The sequence below is a fragment of the Lycium barbarum genome, chromosome 4, assembly GCF_019175385.1.
Source record: "Lycium barbarum isolate Lr01 chromosome 4, ASM1917538v2, whole genome shotgun sequence".
NCBI lineage: Eukaryota > Viridiplantae > Streptophyta > Magnoliopsida > Solanales > Solanaceae > Lycium > Lycium barbarum.
In genome coordinates this window covers 18533817-18553283 of record NC_083340.1, presented here as the reverse complement: position 1 = coordinate 18553283, position 19467 = coordinate 18533817, and the positions used below count along the sequence as shown (strand labels likewise).

The 19467-nt window shown below is 35.4% G+C and overlaps 1 protein-coding gene across 1 annotated transcript; it reads right to left on the bottom strand.

Moving 5' to 3' along the window:
* Nucleotides 1-21: 21 nt before the first annotated feature.
* LOC132635458 (uncharacterized zinc finger CCHC domain-containing protein At4g19190) lies at nt 22-10775 on the bottom strand. The gene is made up of 7 exons (XM_060351856.1): nt 10373-10775; nt 10209-10271; nt 9688-9821; nt 9452-9562; nt 4810-5011; nt 1806-1926; nt 22-1710 (listed from the first exon to the last, which is right to left on the bottom strand). The coding sequence occupies exons 1-7, from the start codon at nt 10583-10585 to the stop codon at nt 362-364; spliced, it is 2193 nt and encodes a 730-aa protein (XP_060207839.1). The 5' UTR covers nt 10586-10775; the 3' UTR covers nt 22-361.
* Nucleotides 10776-19467: the final 8692 nt, after the last annotated feature.

Genomic DNA, 19467 nt, shown 5'->3' with positions numbered 1-19467 from the left:
GAATGCCAGGAGTTCAGTAAGTAGCAACTTAACTATCCTCTAACATTACTTCTGTTGGAAAAATCACCTCAGTATTCAGAGACTAAAACTATATCATAAAATTGCATTCACTACAACAATAAGGAACAGAAGGGCTGGTAACCAGAAAAACTAAGCCAAAAGCTCCCAATTTGATAGCCAAACATGATAAAAACTCTGGACAGATACAGAGGTGCTTGGAGTTAACTCCATCACTGGACTGATCACTTTCTTTTTACTGATTTTATGCGGCTTACCATTTCTTCCTTTACCTGTTTTGCATCTCAAAGAGGCCCTAGAGCTCCTTTACAGGAGGAAACACCTAGATACTATAACTTCATGGTCATGAATACTCAGAATGATTGTGCCGCTGCCGACTACGATGATGACGGTAGTGATGATCCTTCTTCCTCTGCTCCTTGTCTTCCCGCTCAGGTGAACTTGACCGTGAACGTCTGTGTCTGTCACTCCTTTTCTGATGCCTGTCATTATCATCGTCTTTTGAGTCATGATAATGGTGGTGATGATTCTTCTTCCTGTGTTCCTTTTCTTCAGGCTCGGGTGAATTTGACCGTGAACGTCCGTGTCTGTTACTCCTTGTCTGATGCCTGTCATTGTCATCGTCCTTAGAGTCATGATAATGGTGGTGATGACTCTTCTTCCTGTGTTCCTTATCTTCGGGCTCGGGTGAGCTTAACCGTGAATGTCTATGTCTGTTACTCCTTTTCTGATGTCTGTCATTATCATCATCCTCTGAGTCATGATAATGGTGGTGATGATTCTTCTTCCTGTGTTCCTTTTCTTCAGGCTCGGGTGAATTTGACCGTGAACGTCCGTGTCTGTTACTCCTTTTCTGATGCCTGTCATTGTCATCGTCCTTAGAGTCATGATAATGGTGGTGATGACTCTTCTTCCGGCGTTCCTTATCTTCGGGCTCGGGTGAGCTCAACTGTGAATGTCTATGTTTGTTACTCCTTTTCTGATGTCTGTCATTATCATCGTCCTCTGAGTCATGATATTGGTGGTGATGATTCTTCTTCCTATGATCCTTCTCTTCAGGCTTGGGTGAACTTGACAGTGAACGTCCGTGTCTGTTACTCCTTTTCTGATGCCTGTCATTATCATCGTCCTTTGAGTCATGAAAATGATGGTGACGATTCTTCTTCTTGTGATCCTTATCTACGGGCTCGGGTGAACTTGACCGTGAACGCCTATGTCTGTTACTCCTTTTCTGATGCCTGTCATCATCATTGTCCTTTGAGTCATGATAATTGTGGTGATGATTCTTCTTCCTGTCATCCTTCTCTTCAAGTTCGGGTGAACTTGACCGTGAACGTCTGTGTCTGTTACTCCTCCTCTGATGCCTGTCATTATCGTCATTCCCTGAACTTGACTCAGAATGCTTTCCCCAATTTGACCGCGGATGTCTCTGTCCGTTACTCTGTCTCTGATGCCTATCAGAGTCCTCGGAAGACTCGGGGGACTGCTTCCGAGCCTTCTTGTGCTTTTTCTTCTTCAGTGTTCTTCCTCTATCATCATCCGAAGATGAACTAATTTCTTTATCATCACGTAAATCTGTTCTAGCTGGTGAAGACCGCTTTTTGTGCTTGCTTTTACTGGACTTCTTTTTCTTCTTTGGTTTGCTTGATAAGCTGGCCAGCAAATCAGGTAAATTATCCCCAGTAAGAAATCCTTCACATCAAAACAGGGCATTAGAATTCAATGTACATAAACACTACAAAAGAAATTAAGCTCAACGACCACGGGCCAGGAAAAGAAGAATTTACCTCCATACTCATCAAATATGTCCGTGTCCTCAGCAACTATCTGTTGGTTGGGGTCGTCAAGTTCGAACCCACCACGTGGAGGACTGATTCCAGGCTTTTGTTTGAGCTCCCACTTCAAAGGCTGCAGAACAGACCGCGCAACAGACAAATGGGACATTAGGATCTTTTAGTTTGGTGAAAGAAATTTACACTTTTTTGGAAACAACACATAGGAAGAGGAAGTCCCTTCCCTTGTTTGTTTTGAGTAGAAAAGGAGGACAGAATATTAACAATAGAAAATCTTTTTCCTCTGAGCGTCTGTACAGGTGAATGCATGAGAAAGTTAGAAATTTCCCTTTTCCTTCCTTATTTTCCACCCAAACCAAGCAAAGGAAATAGAATACTTTACTCCGTTTCTTCTCCTTCAATATCCATTCCTAGTATCCGCCTTTCTTTCACACATTTGATATTACTTTTTTTTCTTTCAATGCCGTCTGGGATTGTAAATCATGTTTTCTGCATTTGTTTTGAAGTCATCTTCTCCTACCAGCTCCAAAGGACTTCTCTTATAAAGTTCTTGGAATCTTTTTTTTTTTTGAAACTGGTAACTTTCTCAGTTGTTGATTCCAAGAACTTTAGAACTTATAAAGTTCTTGGAATCAACAACTAAAGCCCAAAAATGTTTTAAAATGTATACTCCATCACAATTTTATATCTCTCTTTTCACGTTGGAACGTCCAAGGTGCTTGACATTGTTCCATTTCTATACAACGTTAAGTTTGATGTGATATTCTTTTGATAAGCGACTATATTTTCTCTATCAAAATAAACATTTTGATTATTATTTTAATAATTTCTACATAATTACTAAAATAGAATATAAGTCAAATTACTATCTTAACTCCGTGCACAATCAAATCACACATATAAAACAGGATGAAGGGAATGCCATATCTTGTAAAAAGAGAATATATACTATTAGCTCCATTGCAATTCCAAACTACGCAAAAACAGGTCATTTGCATACATCTGCTGCACAAATTCAGCCCCCACTCCTAATGTTCTTGTGCTAGACAAACTTCATGCAACCGAAATAAGATACCAGGGGCTTTGTTTTCCCACAGAACTCCGTGTTCATTCCCTTCCTATTCTCCCAGGCCGGTTCACCCCTCAATTCTTAAGAATCTCTATAATTAATGAAGTTCAAGACTTCGGTTTTCCAGGAAAACTACATAATTCATACATTACATTTTACTCCCTTCATTTCCTTTAATTTGTTTTGATGAGCTTGTGAAAAAATGTAGGTACCCGACCAATAACCTTAAGCAAATGAGTGGAGCAAATGAAGAACTTTATAAACCCTTCAAGACGTCGAATGCCCTAATACACCCTATGTGGGATATCATATACTTCAACATCCTCTAGCACATGGAACCAAATTTTTGAGGTTCACATGTGGACTTGATTGTAAACAAACGCGTCCGAGAATGAGCTTCTCAACTTGGTTTTGAAAACTCGTGAATGAACAGACTTGATTGTAGACATATGCATGCGAGAAAGAGCATCTCAACTTGGTTTTGAGAATGCGTAAACGAACATGAGTATTCAACCCAACACATCTCTCTGTTTGGATGGTTGTTACCCATGGTTTCATAATGTACAGTATGGTATTGTATTGTACTGTATTAATGAATACAATGTTTGGATGGACTGTATCGTTTGTTGTGCTTTAATAACATTTTTATTGTTTGGTTTGACTGTATGGTACTGTATAATATGTAAGTTTACTAAAATACATTTAGCCCTTAATTACAAACTAGTTTAAAAAATAAGTAGGTGGTGGGTGGGGCTGGTAGCGGTGGTGGAGGGGTCAGTGGGGGTGGGGTGGGGTGTGATGGAGGAGGGTGGGGATGGGTGGTGGATGGTGGGTGGGGTGGGGGTTGGGTGGGTTTGGGTGTGTGGAGGAGAGTGGATGGGTGGGGTATAATGGGGAAATAAAATACGTAACCACGCAAAACCACCAAATCCGTGGTTACAAAAATTGAGCATGGTTATATAACCACGGAATTATAACAGGTTTACAATACCATACAACATAATTTTAAAAACAATGGAAACAAACATGGTTTGATAGAAAACTATACAATGATGAACCACGGGAAACAACCATCCAAAGATGGATAGTGCAAAACCTTTATAAACCCTTCAGATGCCCTTTCAAGCGGCATGTCATTATAGAGGGTATGTGGAATACTGGGTAACTCAATAAAATTGATTCAGCTTAATTGGTTTCTCTTTCTTTTCGAAAGCTGACCAGTTTGCCCCTGAACAGTGGATAGTGTACAATGAATAGAAAATTAAGATGGCGAATTGTAATCCGAGAGGTTTAGATAGAACAATGAAACAGAGCCTAAAGACTTGAAAACTTAATGCATTGTGCAATTGGAAAGATGAGAAACATCTACACCTTGTTTTCTACGAACTACAAGAAACAGAACAACCTTCCAAGATTAGAGCTCCAAGTTCAGATATTCTGGATGAGAAGAGGTTTGGCATCCTTATGGATCAACCTACAGGTGCTTTAAGTGAAATTGTTCAAAGAATAGACAAGGCGTTATCCTAGAACGTTTGTTTCTCCAAAAGGACTTTCAGTTCTCTGATTCCCACTTCCTTTTAGTGACAGGTTCAAAAACTTATTTTCTTTGAAAAAATGAAGCTTCCCAGCATACTGGAAACCTGATTCTTAATCTACCTCCATTAAGTTCACTGTTTTAACCACTCTCTCCCCCAAACTTTTCTTCTTTTTGGGAGGTCAGCTGGTCAAGTCATAAAGGCTATGTTAGACATCAGTCCATTACCTCTGTCGAACACGCAATTCTTTCGGTATTGGACCCTAAGAATTTGATCAAATCTCAACAGATAGAATATAAACGAGACTCCCCCCTTGGGAAGGGGGGAAAGGGGGGGGGGGGGGGGGGGTTACGAAAAAAAGTACATGCGCACACACATACATAGACCACTTTACCTCAGAAGCATCTGTCTGGGCCAGGATAGCAGTTAAAGGATCATCTCTTTTTATTCGACTCTCTTCATTTGGCATTATAGCATCTTTCAATGGACATTCACGATCACCACTCTGATGGCCAAAGGTTCCACATCTGACGCATTTGACATTACGTATCTCGATTCCAAAGGGTTTGGCCCTTCCAACAACACCTGTTTCCATCCTACAGGTGAAAAACAATCATCGGCATTAATATATCTGGGTAACAGGAAGGCAAAAGCTGCCATAAGTTTTAGATACACAATAATAGAGAAAAAATAAGACAAAAAGGGCAGAAGAAAGATGAGGACTATCTGTTAACAGAAAGATCTTAAATCACACAATCACATTATTTGCAGTATGTTTTAACTCAAAGAAAAGAATTGGTTATGCATTGAAAAGAAATTATTTGAGTAATTACCACCAAGCAGGCCAATCAAAGACCAGAAAAAAGACTACAGATTACAGACCACAGACCAACTCTGGCTCAATCCCAACTTGGCATGAATCCTCCAAATTCACGTTGCTCCATTTACACCTGTAACCTGTCCAATACAGTATTCCGTAATAGGTTCTCTAACACTACAGACTCTTAGTAATGTTTCTACTGGCATAACATCTCTAACAAGACTAAAAGACTCCTAGAAACTTTGGATTTTAAAGTAAGCGCATTGACATGATTTCTTTATAAGGTATAAGCATACTAAAATGACTAATCCTATTAGTAGATATAGCCTATATGGATCTTTTTCTTTTATTATGTCATATTTTTTGCTAAGTCTGCATGGAGTCCAAGAGATTGGAGGTCTTTCAAGACAAATTCCTTTTATGAGATTTTAGTTTTTAGGTCTAACTCATTTTCTTTTTAACACGTTCACTCACCGTGGTTTCACACCTACCGATTAGTGCCTTTAGAGGTTGACGTATGACACAATCAAAGCATCTCAAGCGACCTTCCCTTATTTTATCCCTGTGTGATGCTCGCAATTTTGCCTAACGTGCTCATTTCTAATCTTATCAAATCTTGTATCGAACATCCATCTTAACATCCACACTTCTGCAACACTCATCTTACAGATATGTTGGACCCTAGATGCACCACTCATTCTCATATAACATTGCCAGTCTTACAATTATTCTATCAACTTGCATTCACTGTGGTAGGCATCCTCCTATGACATAACACTCTGTAGCACTTCTCCATTTCAACCATCCTATTTTCATTGCATCTTCATCTATCATAGCATTCACCTTCAATATCGAGCCTAGACATTGATGTGCCGTGAAATTACGGGATATTCGATGCTAATTTCTTAAGCTTTTGTAACTCTTCAAGCACTTTTGTTGTTACTTTTTGTGTATTTATGTCGTTTTGTAGGATAAGATGCCCGGAGAGCAAAACGGAGCAAAATAGAGCAAAAATAGAACAAGTAGCACTTTCTGGCAGCACATGCTAGCAGCACTTGCTGCAGCATGTTGTGCATGCAGCACCTGCGAGGAGCACTTGCCGCAGCATGTTGTGCCTGCGAGTAGCACTTGCTGCGGCATGTGCTGCACGCAGGGCATTTTTGTCCACAATTTGTTCCCGTTTTGGAATGTTATAAATACTCTTTTAGGGTTTGTAAAACATTATCTTTGGCCATTTCATACAAGTTTTGGAGACTAGGTTCCTACACCACACTTTGGGGTTGAAGATTTGAAGATTTGGTTGAGCATTTCTTAAACCTTTAATTCATTTCTGCAATTCCTTGCTTTGTATTGTATATCTAAGTGTGTAGTATTTATTTTCTTCACTTGAATCTTGTTTATGGAAATATTCTATGATTAAAGTGTTGGATGAAACTCTTGTTTTGCTTATGTATTGAATGATTTTTATTGCTATTGAAGTGAGTCTTTGTTGATTTAATTAATCTTGTTCTTTAATGTTTCTTAAGGGATTAGCTAACCCTAAGACTCGCCCATTTACTTTGATTGAGCTCGGAAGAGGATATCTAGGTTGGGAAAGATTAATTAACAAGAATTTGGGTCATTAAACCCATCTAATAACTTGAGCTAGGAATAGGAAAGTTACTTGAGATTCAATTGGTTGTGCTTGATATCACACTCTAAGGCTTGGAAAAGCTTAAAGTGAAATTCATTGATTTGGTTGGAAGACTTTCAATGAGATTTTAGAAACCATTATCTATTAACATAAACCCGCTCTTAGTTGTAAAATCATAAACTACATTGGATCGTTACTTGAGAGTAATTTCCCTTGTATCCATGCTTGTGGCCATTGATCATTTTACTTGCTTTCTAGGTTAGTTTACATTTTTGCATTAGTTATAATTTTCTCAAAACCAAAATATTATCTAGTGTTTGGCTTAGTGTAGAAAGTGAAAATTCCTTACTTGCTTGATCGCCTAGTATATTGTTCCTTGTGGGATTCGACCCCGACTCATAGTTGGGTAATTATATTGCATACAACCGTGTACACTTTCTCTTTGAGGAGTAGATTTGAACGTTATCAGACATCTACATTGTTTGCATCTAGGCATTGTAATCACGTTTAATGTCACCTCATCTTGACTCTACCTTTGTTTAATCAATGATCCACTTGTAGTGGATTACTTTTACTTATCCTAAAACCATTCTCTAATGTGCTTCTCCGTAGTACACTCGCTAGTATCGTCAATCAGCACAATATCTTTTTCTATACGGTAGGGTTCAATTAGCACAACATTGTATGCAGATAACACACACCATGGACCTCATCCCATATAATGCTAGGCTAGTTAGCTCATCTAGGCTTGACGCAGATTCCAGGTGTAAAACCCACGGTTATAGAAAGCTACTTTGTGTGACCTACATTGTTCTTACACTAGTAACAACCCCTTCGTACATATCCTTCACAACATTTTCTTTAATGCAAATTTCCTTCTTCCTCAACACCCATCCCAAAGGATATCTTTTAGCATTGTATTAATGCTTTCCTTGGTCAATGAATATCACGCACAAGTCATTCTTCCTCTCCCTATAAATTTCCATGAATTCTCTTAGCATGATCGAGCCTAAGTTGTTGCAACTTGGAACTACTAAAACTAAGATTTAGTGTGAACAAAACTAGCAAAGCTTAAGGATTTGCTATATTCCATTTTAGGTTCTCCATTTATTACCCTTCCATCCCTAAGTGCCTATTGCATAACAAAAAATACACTGTCTTTTTTGGTGGAACCTAGACAATGATTTCCTGTCCCACCAGATGCTGTGCGTGGACAGAAAATGTCCATCGATCAAATCACCCTCTTCCTTAAGGTATTCACCAAGATAAGAAATAAGAAGTAATCATTCCACACCTCATTGATCCTCTCCAATGACAAGAAGCATAGTATCTGTCACTCCATCTTTTCTTTCACCACCCCTTTAGGGATTTCAAAGGAAAAAAGTATCTATTACAAAGAATCCTTAATAAAGGAAATTCAACCTTTTTAAGGGAAAAAAAAAAAAAAAACTTCAATACTATAGCAACTTAGGATCCTCTTGATGACAAGATCCTCGATAGCAATGGATGTAGATCACTAAACATTTGGAAGGCTGATTTGAATCTGGAAAACCCTGTTTAGGGCCGAAAATAAGAAGCGAACTTCTCCTCAATCTCAAGTCTCAGTAAACAAGGAACTTTTGGAAAACATATTCTCATAAAAAAATATTTTAGAATGGCATTAAGGTGGTATAAAGTGAAGACACAGTAACTCTAGCCTCTATGGTCCACGAATACGTCACTGAGTTGAGGGACATGCTTCACCGGTTTGAAGAGTAGGAAGGAGGACAAGAAAGATGCACTTGTAGAGTGAGCTATCTTCTACTTCTTTGTTGGAATAGAAAGAGAGGAAGTTGAAATTGTGGGTTGAGTTGGTACTTTATAGCATCTTTATGATTCTTCTTCTCTTACAAGTTCATGAAGTCAAGGCTAACCGGGAAATTAGCAATAACCACCAATTGAAAGTACAAATAAGAGTATACAAAGGATAAAAGTAAGATCTGATGGCTGCAGTCTTCTCAATTGAGACATCAGTTCTCTCAATTCTCAGCGCTTCCATTTATTTTTTCTTTTCTTACCCCGCATACTTCCTTTGAAAATAAAATGCAATCACCTTGCAAGCAAGTGGAATGCATCAGATTCTCATTTCACCCTGTAAACACTAATTTTAGCTCAAATCCTAGTTCCAAAATTGAAACAGTAGAAAAGTAGTAGCATCATTGATAATGGCTCCCCTGCTGGATTTTCCTCCAAGTTCTATACCACAATCTAATTAATGTTTGAAATTCAATACGGCAAGCTAACTGTGATTTAAGGGAGAAATCTTCCCTTCTCCGGCTCACAAGACAAAGCATTTTCCCTACTTTTGATGTCATACAGCTCCTTGAAAAGGGAAAAAGAAAAGAAAAACAAGTATGAAGTATAATATAGCTCATCAAACTGCCGCCACAACAAGTGGTTCTAAACAGTATTAGCAAAACAAACTGGTAAACTATAAAAGCTTCTCAAATCTCAACTCACAGTCAAATAGCTTAAAACTGAAAAATTGATGTCACAAATAACTTCATAATTTGGTTATCAACCGTGAAGGAAAGCAGAACATACCTTGGAGCATTTTTAAGCACTTCAAATTCTTCTCCTGTTGGCAAAGCACGGCCAAAAACATCCTTTGCCCTTGGTTTCTTTTTCTCCTGATCAGGTGGCACTTCAGGTCTCCTATGAAAGAATTAAAGTAATTAAATGAGTCCAAATTTTATAATCATGATACATGATGCAGCAGTCCTTTTTCACAAAATTGAGATTTAGAATCATCTAAAACTACAGCAGCTTGGCAGCATTACCCAGTAGAGGCGGCGCCTGCTGCAGATGTGTCTTGATTTTTTGCTTCCTCAGCAATCTCTGCAGCTTTTGCACTTTCTGGATTGTAGCCAGGCGGTCGCACATACATAAAGCTAACAGCTTTCATCATCTCCATCTAAAAACATTGTCTCAAACAAGTCAATATCCACACAAAACATCCCGGAACACCACATATTCAATCCGCATACCCATGTTTCTATGTTTACAAATACTAATTGCTTCATATCAATTAAAAGCCTGAAGAGAATATACCCATTATGCTTTCACATCTTAATGATCCCACAGTATGTCTGTTTGTTTTGTATTATGAGACTGATTCTAATTCTTTAACCAAGTATTTATTGAATAATCAATTCGTATTAATCCTTTTTCAAAGAAACATGTGGGTAGTACTAGTTGAAAAAAGTCATTTTTAACGTGAGAACCAAACAATGCAATTGTTTTAATCAGACAAAAGGGATTAAATAAGGTAAGAATATTGAAACCAAACAGAAGTGGTTACCTTTTCTTTCTCTTTCTTGGAGACAAGAGCAGTCTGTCGAAAATACTCCTGTTCTTGAGCATACTGAAAACACACCCAAATCACAAAAATGATGTAACAAATTTGAGAAAAAATCAATCAAAATGAAACAAAACCAGCAAACTTGGGTATATAGAGTAAAAAACCTCGCGGGAAATTTCCTCAGCTCTAAGTTCTCTCTGAGCGTGAGTCTGCTCAGCAATCCATTTGCGACGTTGGTTAGGGTAAGAAAGAGGGTGCCAAGGTTTCTGGTTAAGGAAATTGTGAGACCAAGCTGTCCCTGCTTTTGTCTTGTAATCAACTTCTCCTTTGTCGGAAAATCTCTTGCTTAGCCTGATTCCACTTCCCTCTTCCTCCATCACTCAACTTTCGGGGGAATCGATGTATATTAGATGCCTAAATCTGCAATACAACCCTATAACTTTTTAAGAGTTGGTAGATTTTTCCACGAGAAAAGGTCCAAAAATACCCTAAATAGCTAACAAATATCTATCCAAAAATATTCCTCCCTCTATCTATTCTGTCTAAAAATACTCTTTGACCTGTGTTTTTGGCTCAACAATACTCCTCAAACTAATATTATAAGTTTGATGGTATTTTTCCAATTTTAAAATGCCACATGATTTATTTTGATTAGCCACATATGTTATTTAATTTAAAAATTAAATCCCACCCACTTTGAAATCCAAACCCGTTGACCCATTTTTTTAAACCTACATTTCATTCTCACTGCCAACGACATCCAGTGCTCAAATTATCATCATCGATATCGCATGGTTTATCTTGATTTTCTCGAGTTCTGTTTATAATATATTGTGGCCATTTTGATGTTATGGAAACTTAATAAAAGGACCTGTAATTCTGCTGCCAAGCATTAAGAACTTGCATTTTGGCGCCTATTTAAAATCGAGTAGGTGTTGTTGAGCTAATTAATCTCTCGGACAAGTTGTTGTTCCAAATTGTCCGAGTCGTTGCATATACATCAATGCCGGCTCGATTAGGAACAGGTATGGCCACACACACACACACATATATATGTCTGTGCGATGCACGGGCCGAACATATTTATTCACTTTAATTAGTTAGTCTTTAAGATTTGTATTTTGAAAATAACTTTTATAAACATTCTAATTGTTTTTATATATAGCAACATATACAAAATGTATTTTATGTACCATCACTTTAGTTATAATTAGAAAATAGAGTTTAAAAATTTAAAACATATGATGGAATTAAATCTTTGAGATGGAAAGAGGGACTTTTTTCTCATTGTCATGACAATGAAAGTTATTTTATCGATGTGAAAAAGAAAATTCGTAAGAATACAAACAACAACAACATCAACATACCCAGTTGAATCCCACAATGTGGGGTTTGGGGAGGGTAAAAATATGAGGGAAAATAATATTTTGAATCTAAAAAATTTCTTTTAAATTCTTTAATATCTTATATGTATACCGACAGGTTGATATGCATCTCAACTAACTAATTGTTTAGATCCAAACATAAGAACCATTGTTGTATATGTTGTATTTTTTAAATGCAAAACTAATAAAATATTTTTATTAAATTAATTAAAAAATATTTTATAATTTTCATATTAACAATTATAGATAAAAAGAATTGTTACAAAGAAATCAAAATTAGAAAGATATATGTTATATCATAAATCACCAAATTTTAATTCCGAAATGAAAATATAAAGTAATACATTTTATAAATGTAAAGAAACAATAATCAGAGAATGGAAAGGAAAGTAAAATAAGTAAAGTATTGATAAAGAAGGAAAATGGGGATAAAAGTCACTCCCTCCCTTCACTTTTACTTATCCACGTTGACATATCAGGAGAAAGAAATTTTTCTTCTTCTTATTTTACGCTTCACATTAATTACTCATTTTCAAATAATTTTCTAGGCTGTTGAGACTATACACCAATAAATATAGATATTATGATAAAATTTGTACTTCATTTATTAATTCATAAAAAACGTGAAAAGTCAAAAGTGGACAAGTAAAAGTGCACGGAAGGAATAAATATGTGTAGGAGAATTAAGATTGAAGTGCATATGTGTGTATACATGAGGAGAGAATAAATACTCAGTACTATAACATATGTCTAAGTGGGATAAAAAAGTAGTTGGTTAAAGTGTACAGTGTATATAACTTTTGGTACAAATTTGCATGCTATTGCTCGTCCTCTTTGCACGTTTAAAATATTGACAAAAAAGGAAAACGGGGATAAAAGTCACTCCCTCCATTCACTTTTACTCGTCCATTTTAACATATCGAGAGAAAGAAATTTTTGTTCTTATTATTAATTTTACCCTTCACATTAATTACTAATTTTCAAATCATTTTCCAAGGCTATTGAGACTTAAACCAATAAATATGAATATTACGGTAAAATATATACTCCCTTCGTCCCATATTACTAGTCACTTTCCCTTTTGCACGCCCCCTTAAGAAATCATAAATAAAATATTTATTTTACTATCTTACCCCTATCTTTCTCCAATAAATACATTCTAATCAAAATTGACTATTTTCAAGAACATTTATTACTAAGGGTAAGATGAGAAAAATTTAATTAATTTTATCTTAGTTTTGTAAATGAACAAGTAATTTGGACACACATTTTTAGTAATGTGGCCAAGAAATATCGGAATGGGAAGATTTAATTAATTTTATCTTGGTTTTATAAATGAACAGGTAATTTGGACATATTTTATTTTTAGTAATGTGGTCAAGTAATATGGGATGGAGGGAGTATTTCATTTATTAATTCTTAAAGAACGTGAAAAGTCAAAAGTGAACAAGTAAAAGTGCACGGAAGAAATAAATGTATCGAAAAATTAAAATTGAAGTGCATACATGTATACATGGAAGAGAATAAATATTCAGTACTATGACATATGTCCACGTGGGATAAAAGTGTACAATTTATATAGCTTTTAGTACAAACATTCATTTCTGCATTAGTCCTTCTTGGACACTTATATATATAATATGTGGCCAATCAAAATAAGCCACGTGGCATTTTAAAATTGGAAAAATACCATCAAAATTAGGGTGTTAGTTTAGGGGTATTCTTGAGCCAAAAAAAAAAAGGTTAGGGGTATATTTGGACCAAATAGGTGGATGAAGGGTATTTGTGAGCCATTTTCCATACGTTAGGGTTATTTTTGGACCTTTTCCGGGCTTAATACATTAGCAACCTCCCTTAAACTTGTGTTAACTTTCATTTAATCGCTCGAACTAAGGTTTGTTTCAGTTGAGGGTTGGTTCAGGTTTTTCAAATATCAAACCAAATCAATTTCATCGGGTTTTAAATCTATAAACCATACCAAACCAACAAAAGTTGGGTTTTTCAACCTCGGTTTTTTTGGCTTGCTCGGATTTTTTTGGATTTTTTACGATAAAGTCTTCGCATGAAACATATAACTTGTACTTCTAATATTTCTTTAATCCTAATAAGATGCGACTATATAATCAAGATAGTTTTTAAGAATATAAAACAAAATGTGAGACGAGAGATGACATTGCACTAAAATGTTCAACAACAACAAAAAAAAGTAATGAAATCGCATAAAATATAATGATCATAAGCTAAAAGTACTAAGTCTGTTATAATAAATACGATTAATCAATAAGGTATGTAGAAAATGATCATAATCTAAAATACTAAGTGATCATGCTAAAATAAATACGCCTAGTCAGCATTAATTACATGAATAAATATTAAAGAAAAGAATAAAATTAAGTTATGTTTCCACTGTCTAGACCACTATAAAACTAAAGAATAGATATCCAACATTATTGTCATTCGTAGTGTTAGATTTTTTTTTTGTTAGTATTAGTATTGATTAGATGTTTGTTGGATTTTATTTGAGTTACTAACATATATCTATGGACTATAAAACTATTACACCATTCAAAATTCTAAATCCAAGCTTAAAATAATATGTTAAAAGACAAAAAACTATGAATAGTTTAAGATATATTTATAAATTACATTATAAATATATATTTTTATGTATAAAATATTTTTGAAATTTTATATATGTATTGGTTTGGATAACCAAACCAATGGTGGTCAGGTTTTTCTTATTAAAACCAAATCACTAGTCGGGTTTTTTTCTCGGTTTGATTCAGATTGTCAGTTTGGTGCGGTTTGTCGATTTTCTTTGTACATCCCTACCTGCACACATGATAAAGCGTTCTTATTAAACCCTTTCAGTTCAAATTTTGGAAATTTTTTTCGCGCCTATTCTCGAGTGCCTATTATAAATAAATTAAACACTTAAAAAATAGTGTTTCTTTATTAATTATACGCCTTAGCACCTCAAGCATGTTATAATTGAGGCTGATGTGTATAATTAAAGGTTGTGACATATTTATGATAGTTAGTGTAACTACCTAATAGACGTTGAGAATGCGCATAAAAGAAATTCAAAATTTGAATTGAAAGTGTCTTATACGAACACTTTATCATGTGTTTGGCTGCTGAATTGGAACCAGCTGGAGTTCGAGCATCTAAATGAAATTTACTGACAACAACGAAGCCATGAACGTCGAACTAGACTCACGAACAAGCGAAAAGAACAAGCATACCTTCGGATCGCTGCCTACAAACAAAAGATCCTTGCTACTACAACACAATCGCATGAGCTCGAATTTTCAAACCTGACTTGGTCTTCAGGATTGAATTTTTTGTTCCAAAAAGATTTAGTGATTCAGTGCAATAGAATAAAAATTGTTTTCATTGACCTAGGAAAGGCATACGATAAAGTCCGTTTAAGAATAAGAAAGGACTGACGAATCGGATGCGCTCGCCTAGCAAGAAAGGCCCTGACCCTGCCAACCAAGTATAAAAAAGAAAGAAGAGAAAGAAAGGAGAAGAGAACTTCGTATTTTGGTAACTCTCTAGGAGTCACCTTTAACCTTGAGTAAACCCCTCTAAGCTTACCAGTCGGGAATGTTGACACCCAATTTTGTCCCGCCTTCCCCAAAATATTTATCTACGTTTTTAATATTTTTGGCAACTTAAGAAATGATTATTTATACTTTACTACGATTATTAGCTTCTTATTAATATCAGCGTTTCATTATCCCATTGTAGTCACTGCTGTTATTATTTTTACTTTATTACCGTTACTACTACCACTATTATCATCATCATCATCATCAACATTATTATTATTATTATTATTATTATTATTATTATTATTATTATTATTATTATTATTCTCATTATTATTATTATTATTATTATTATTATTATTATTATTATTATTATTATTATTTTTTGTCATTATTATTATTACCGGTATTATTATAATTCGCATTATAATCATTTCAGCATTTTTACCATCTTATGCACACGAATCGCATTTATTTTCGCGCAGTTAAATAATAGCGTTTATTCACTGATTGAACTTTAAAAATATTATCGCACGGCTATTATGACGTCATATAATTTTATTTTTTATCCGAGCACCAATAAATACATACTTTTATATTAGGTGATGTTTTAGCACACGTTAGTATATAGTTAATTAAAATAGGTCTCTTATTTAAATTTAGAAGCTCAATTTGTTTCTTTCATTCAGCCAATATTAGCCCAAACCCGAGTCCAATCAACCCAGATGTTTTTCGGACCAGCCCATTGGCACCCAAATAATGAGCAACCCAAAATATTAATTCAGTCTATAATTAAATCCTAAAACCATTTGGGCTAAAGCCTAATTCGTTGAAACCAATTCACTACCCGAAGACCAGCCCACTACCCGCCTTAATCGGCCCACTACCTAAACCATTCGACCCAGCCCATACCCTTCAGCCGACCCAGTCCATATCCCTCTTTACCACTTCACTAACCTAACCCTACACAAAACACAAGCGCCGCTTCCCTCTCTCTTCGCCCACCCTCTCTCTCTCTCTCTCCCCCCTTCTCTCTCTCGACGAAAGCAGGAAATTCGCAGAACCCTTTCGCCTCTCCCAGACTGTGCATGGTCGATTTGGGAAGGGAAATTAATGTTTTGTACCCCTCCCATCCAGATTCAACCGTTGAAAGAGGGTAAATCTTGTTTTCTCCTTCTTTCTTTTCTGCTTGCATCTGAAACGACTTTGATGAGTTTTGTCTAGTTGTGATTTCAAATCGATTTTTATCAGCTCCATTTTATTTTCGGGTACAAAAGTTTTAATGGGTTTTGTCTACTTCCTTCTTTTCTGATCAAACGTCTGAAATATGGACAAAACCCGAACGTTTGTACCTGGAATGGGGCGTTGTTGACCGAAAAAACCCCGCCCAAAATTTCAAATCCCAGCAAAAGCCCTAATCAAAATCTATAAATACAAACCCTAGTGGGACTTGAGGAAAACAAGTCTTCAGCCGCCCAAATCCCCCTTAAAAAAATTAGTTTTCAACAGCCACAATTTTCTTGATATCGATTCAAAAATATTAAATCATTTTCTGTTTGTTTTTGCCCCTGGTATTGGTTCGGATCCGAGTGTATACAAACTCGGAGTTTGCGGTGTTTCGAGGTATATCGGAGATTCGAAGCCTCATTTCGCTGCACGCGAATAAGGTAATTTCCTTTCCCTTTTAAATTATGTAGCTTTGTATTTGTTTTAAGTGGTGATTATGTGTTTAGCTTAAGTTAAATGTGTGATTAGCGTGTTCTATCAGTTTTCTTTTAGCTAGATAAGTGATTGGTTTGTAGTGGTGTAGGATAACTGGGTGATGTTAGTCTTAAGTTCTGTTATCCATATGATTTTTGTATACTAGTTATTATATTGCTTTGAATATCTTATATTGTTGTGTTTGGTCCATGATCATTAGTCTACTGTCTGAATCTGATTATGCAAGTTGTTGTTAGTCTAATAGTTATATGTGCTAAGCATCAGGTTTGCTGTAGGGGGCGTGCTTTATTTGACAAAACTTAATCTTGTTTGAAGCCTCTAATCAAAGATCATGGGTGTGGTTTGTTGGTCTAAAGCTCATTTATCTAAATCCAGCATGTTGTTTGTCTTATTTAATGTATAGTATGTATATTGTGGATCATGTCTAACATGTGGGCTAGCCAAACCATTGTATAGTTGTGTTCTTCCTTTTATTTGCTTAATGAAATCAGATCTTTGCTATGTGGAACATGGTAGTTATAGTTTTAAAATCATGTGTAGCTAGTGTTGGATTTGTATGAACTATATTTGATTTGAACTGTTTTGCATATGTACGATTAGTGAGTACATGTCCCTGCCAAACGATCATGTGGTTAGATTAATATTGATCAAAAGAAAGCTATCACATGATTAAGGATGGATCTGTGGTGTGTGTTTAAAATAATTTCTTGTTATCTTAAGCTCAGTCTGTTTTCCTTCGACATGACCCATTTCTGTCTCATATCGATTTTTCATATGTTCATGATGCTGCTTGTTAAACTGCTTCTGTGGTGAGCTGGCTTCAGTCCACTTCTAAAAATGCTATGTTTTAAAAATGTACTATTGATAGTGAAGTACGACTTCTGTGTCTATATGCTTAACTGTGCTTAGCTAAGGCCCATGAGGTAGTCGGTTTGTTTAATGTTTGCCAACACTGTTTGCTCTTGTCTTAAAACTCACTGCATACAGTCCTTGTCTCAATAATGTCAAAATGTGCATATGTGCCCTGTTCTTTCTTAATCACTATATAGTATTCCTTGTTCTTTCATTAAAGCTAGATTCTTGTGTTCCTGAACCTGTAGAACATGCAATATGGTCTGATATAAACCTCTTTGTGCATGTTTTTACTTATCTTTTTCTCCTAAATATTACGTCTCTCTTGTGAAAAGTATCCTTATGAATGTGTATACACGAAATATACTTAAATATACACAGTATATACATAATCCACTGGTCTGTTTTGAATTTACATTATATATGTTTAGCCTTATTTATTGATTATGTACTAATCCTTTTCTTTCGTTTTATGCATGACCATCGCATACGTGTCCAAGGGACTCGTTTTCTTCCGCATTCGGTGTTGGGCTAAAAGCCCAACGCGATCTCCCTCGTACCAGCCCTGTCCGCAGCATAGAAAAACAAAAAAACATTCTGGGCCAAAGCCCAATAGCAGGAACAGTTCGCAGCAGTTGGGCCTAAAAAATGGGCCAGATCCATTCGATTATTTGTCCTCTATTCTATTTTCTTTTTGTGCGTTTGACTTGTATTGTTTGACTAACACTTTATTTTTTTTTTATTTTTTTTCTTAGCTTAGATGAATTCTAGGAGAATTAGTGGGGATAATTTAGTGATAATAGGTAGTTAGAGTTGGAATTGGCTTTCGAAATAACGTACTCAAGGGTTTAACAATTTAGCCTATTTCGTCAGTTTAAGATTTTGGCTAATTATCTTTTACAAGTCAAAATGGATTGAGTAATCCGATTAAGAATCAAATCCGTCTTCAAATTATTCACCTACTTCAAATTATAGCCTAAACGTTATTTTATAAGTTCCCTTTTTTTGTGTTATAAGTTTTATGGTTAATTTTTATATAAAGGCATTAAATGATCATTTCTAGTAAGGGCTATAGATGAATCGTTTTCCTCAAATTTAATTTAAATACTTACTTTTCAAACAAAGCCCAATTTTCGCAAAAGAGAATAGTTATATTTTTAAACTACTTTCCATATAACAATAAGGAGCTAATTGCCTTCTTGACCTTATTTGATCACTTAATAAATTTGAGCAATTTAAATCAATTGACTCTTAATCATTGAATTACTTCAAAGGCATATTAGTATATTGACTAATCCAACATATTTTCTAGTATAACATGGCTAAAGTCTTTTCTATAAGTTATTTCCTCATTTAATTTAAATAGCAGCCTTATGTTCTCTATCTTTGAAACCTTGATAATATTTACAAAATATTTTGTAAATTATTTAAAATGTTATATTTGCATTTTTAGGCCTTAATTAATTAACCTAAGTTTGGACGGTAACCGTGTTTAACGGATCTTAATGGATGCCTAAAACCTTCCCATTAGGATGTCTAGAACCCTAACCTAGAATCACACTAATTAAGTAGACCATTAACATAGGTTTAGTTAGGTTTTACCTTAGTTAATAAATTAGGTGTCCTAATTCACCGTTAAAACAATTAGGTGGCGACTTCTTAAAATAAAACAAAATAGGAATCATCAATATGTTGTACTCCGATTTGACCCGTTTAAATGGGGTATAACAAGGAAGATCAGAGTAC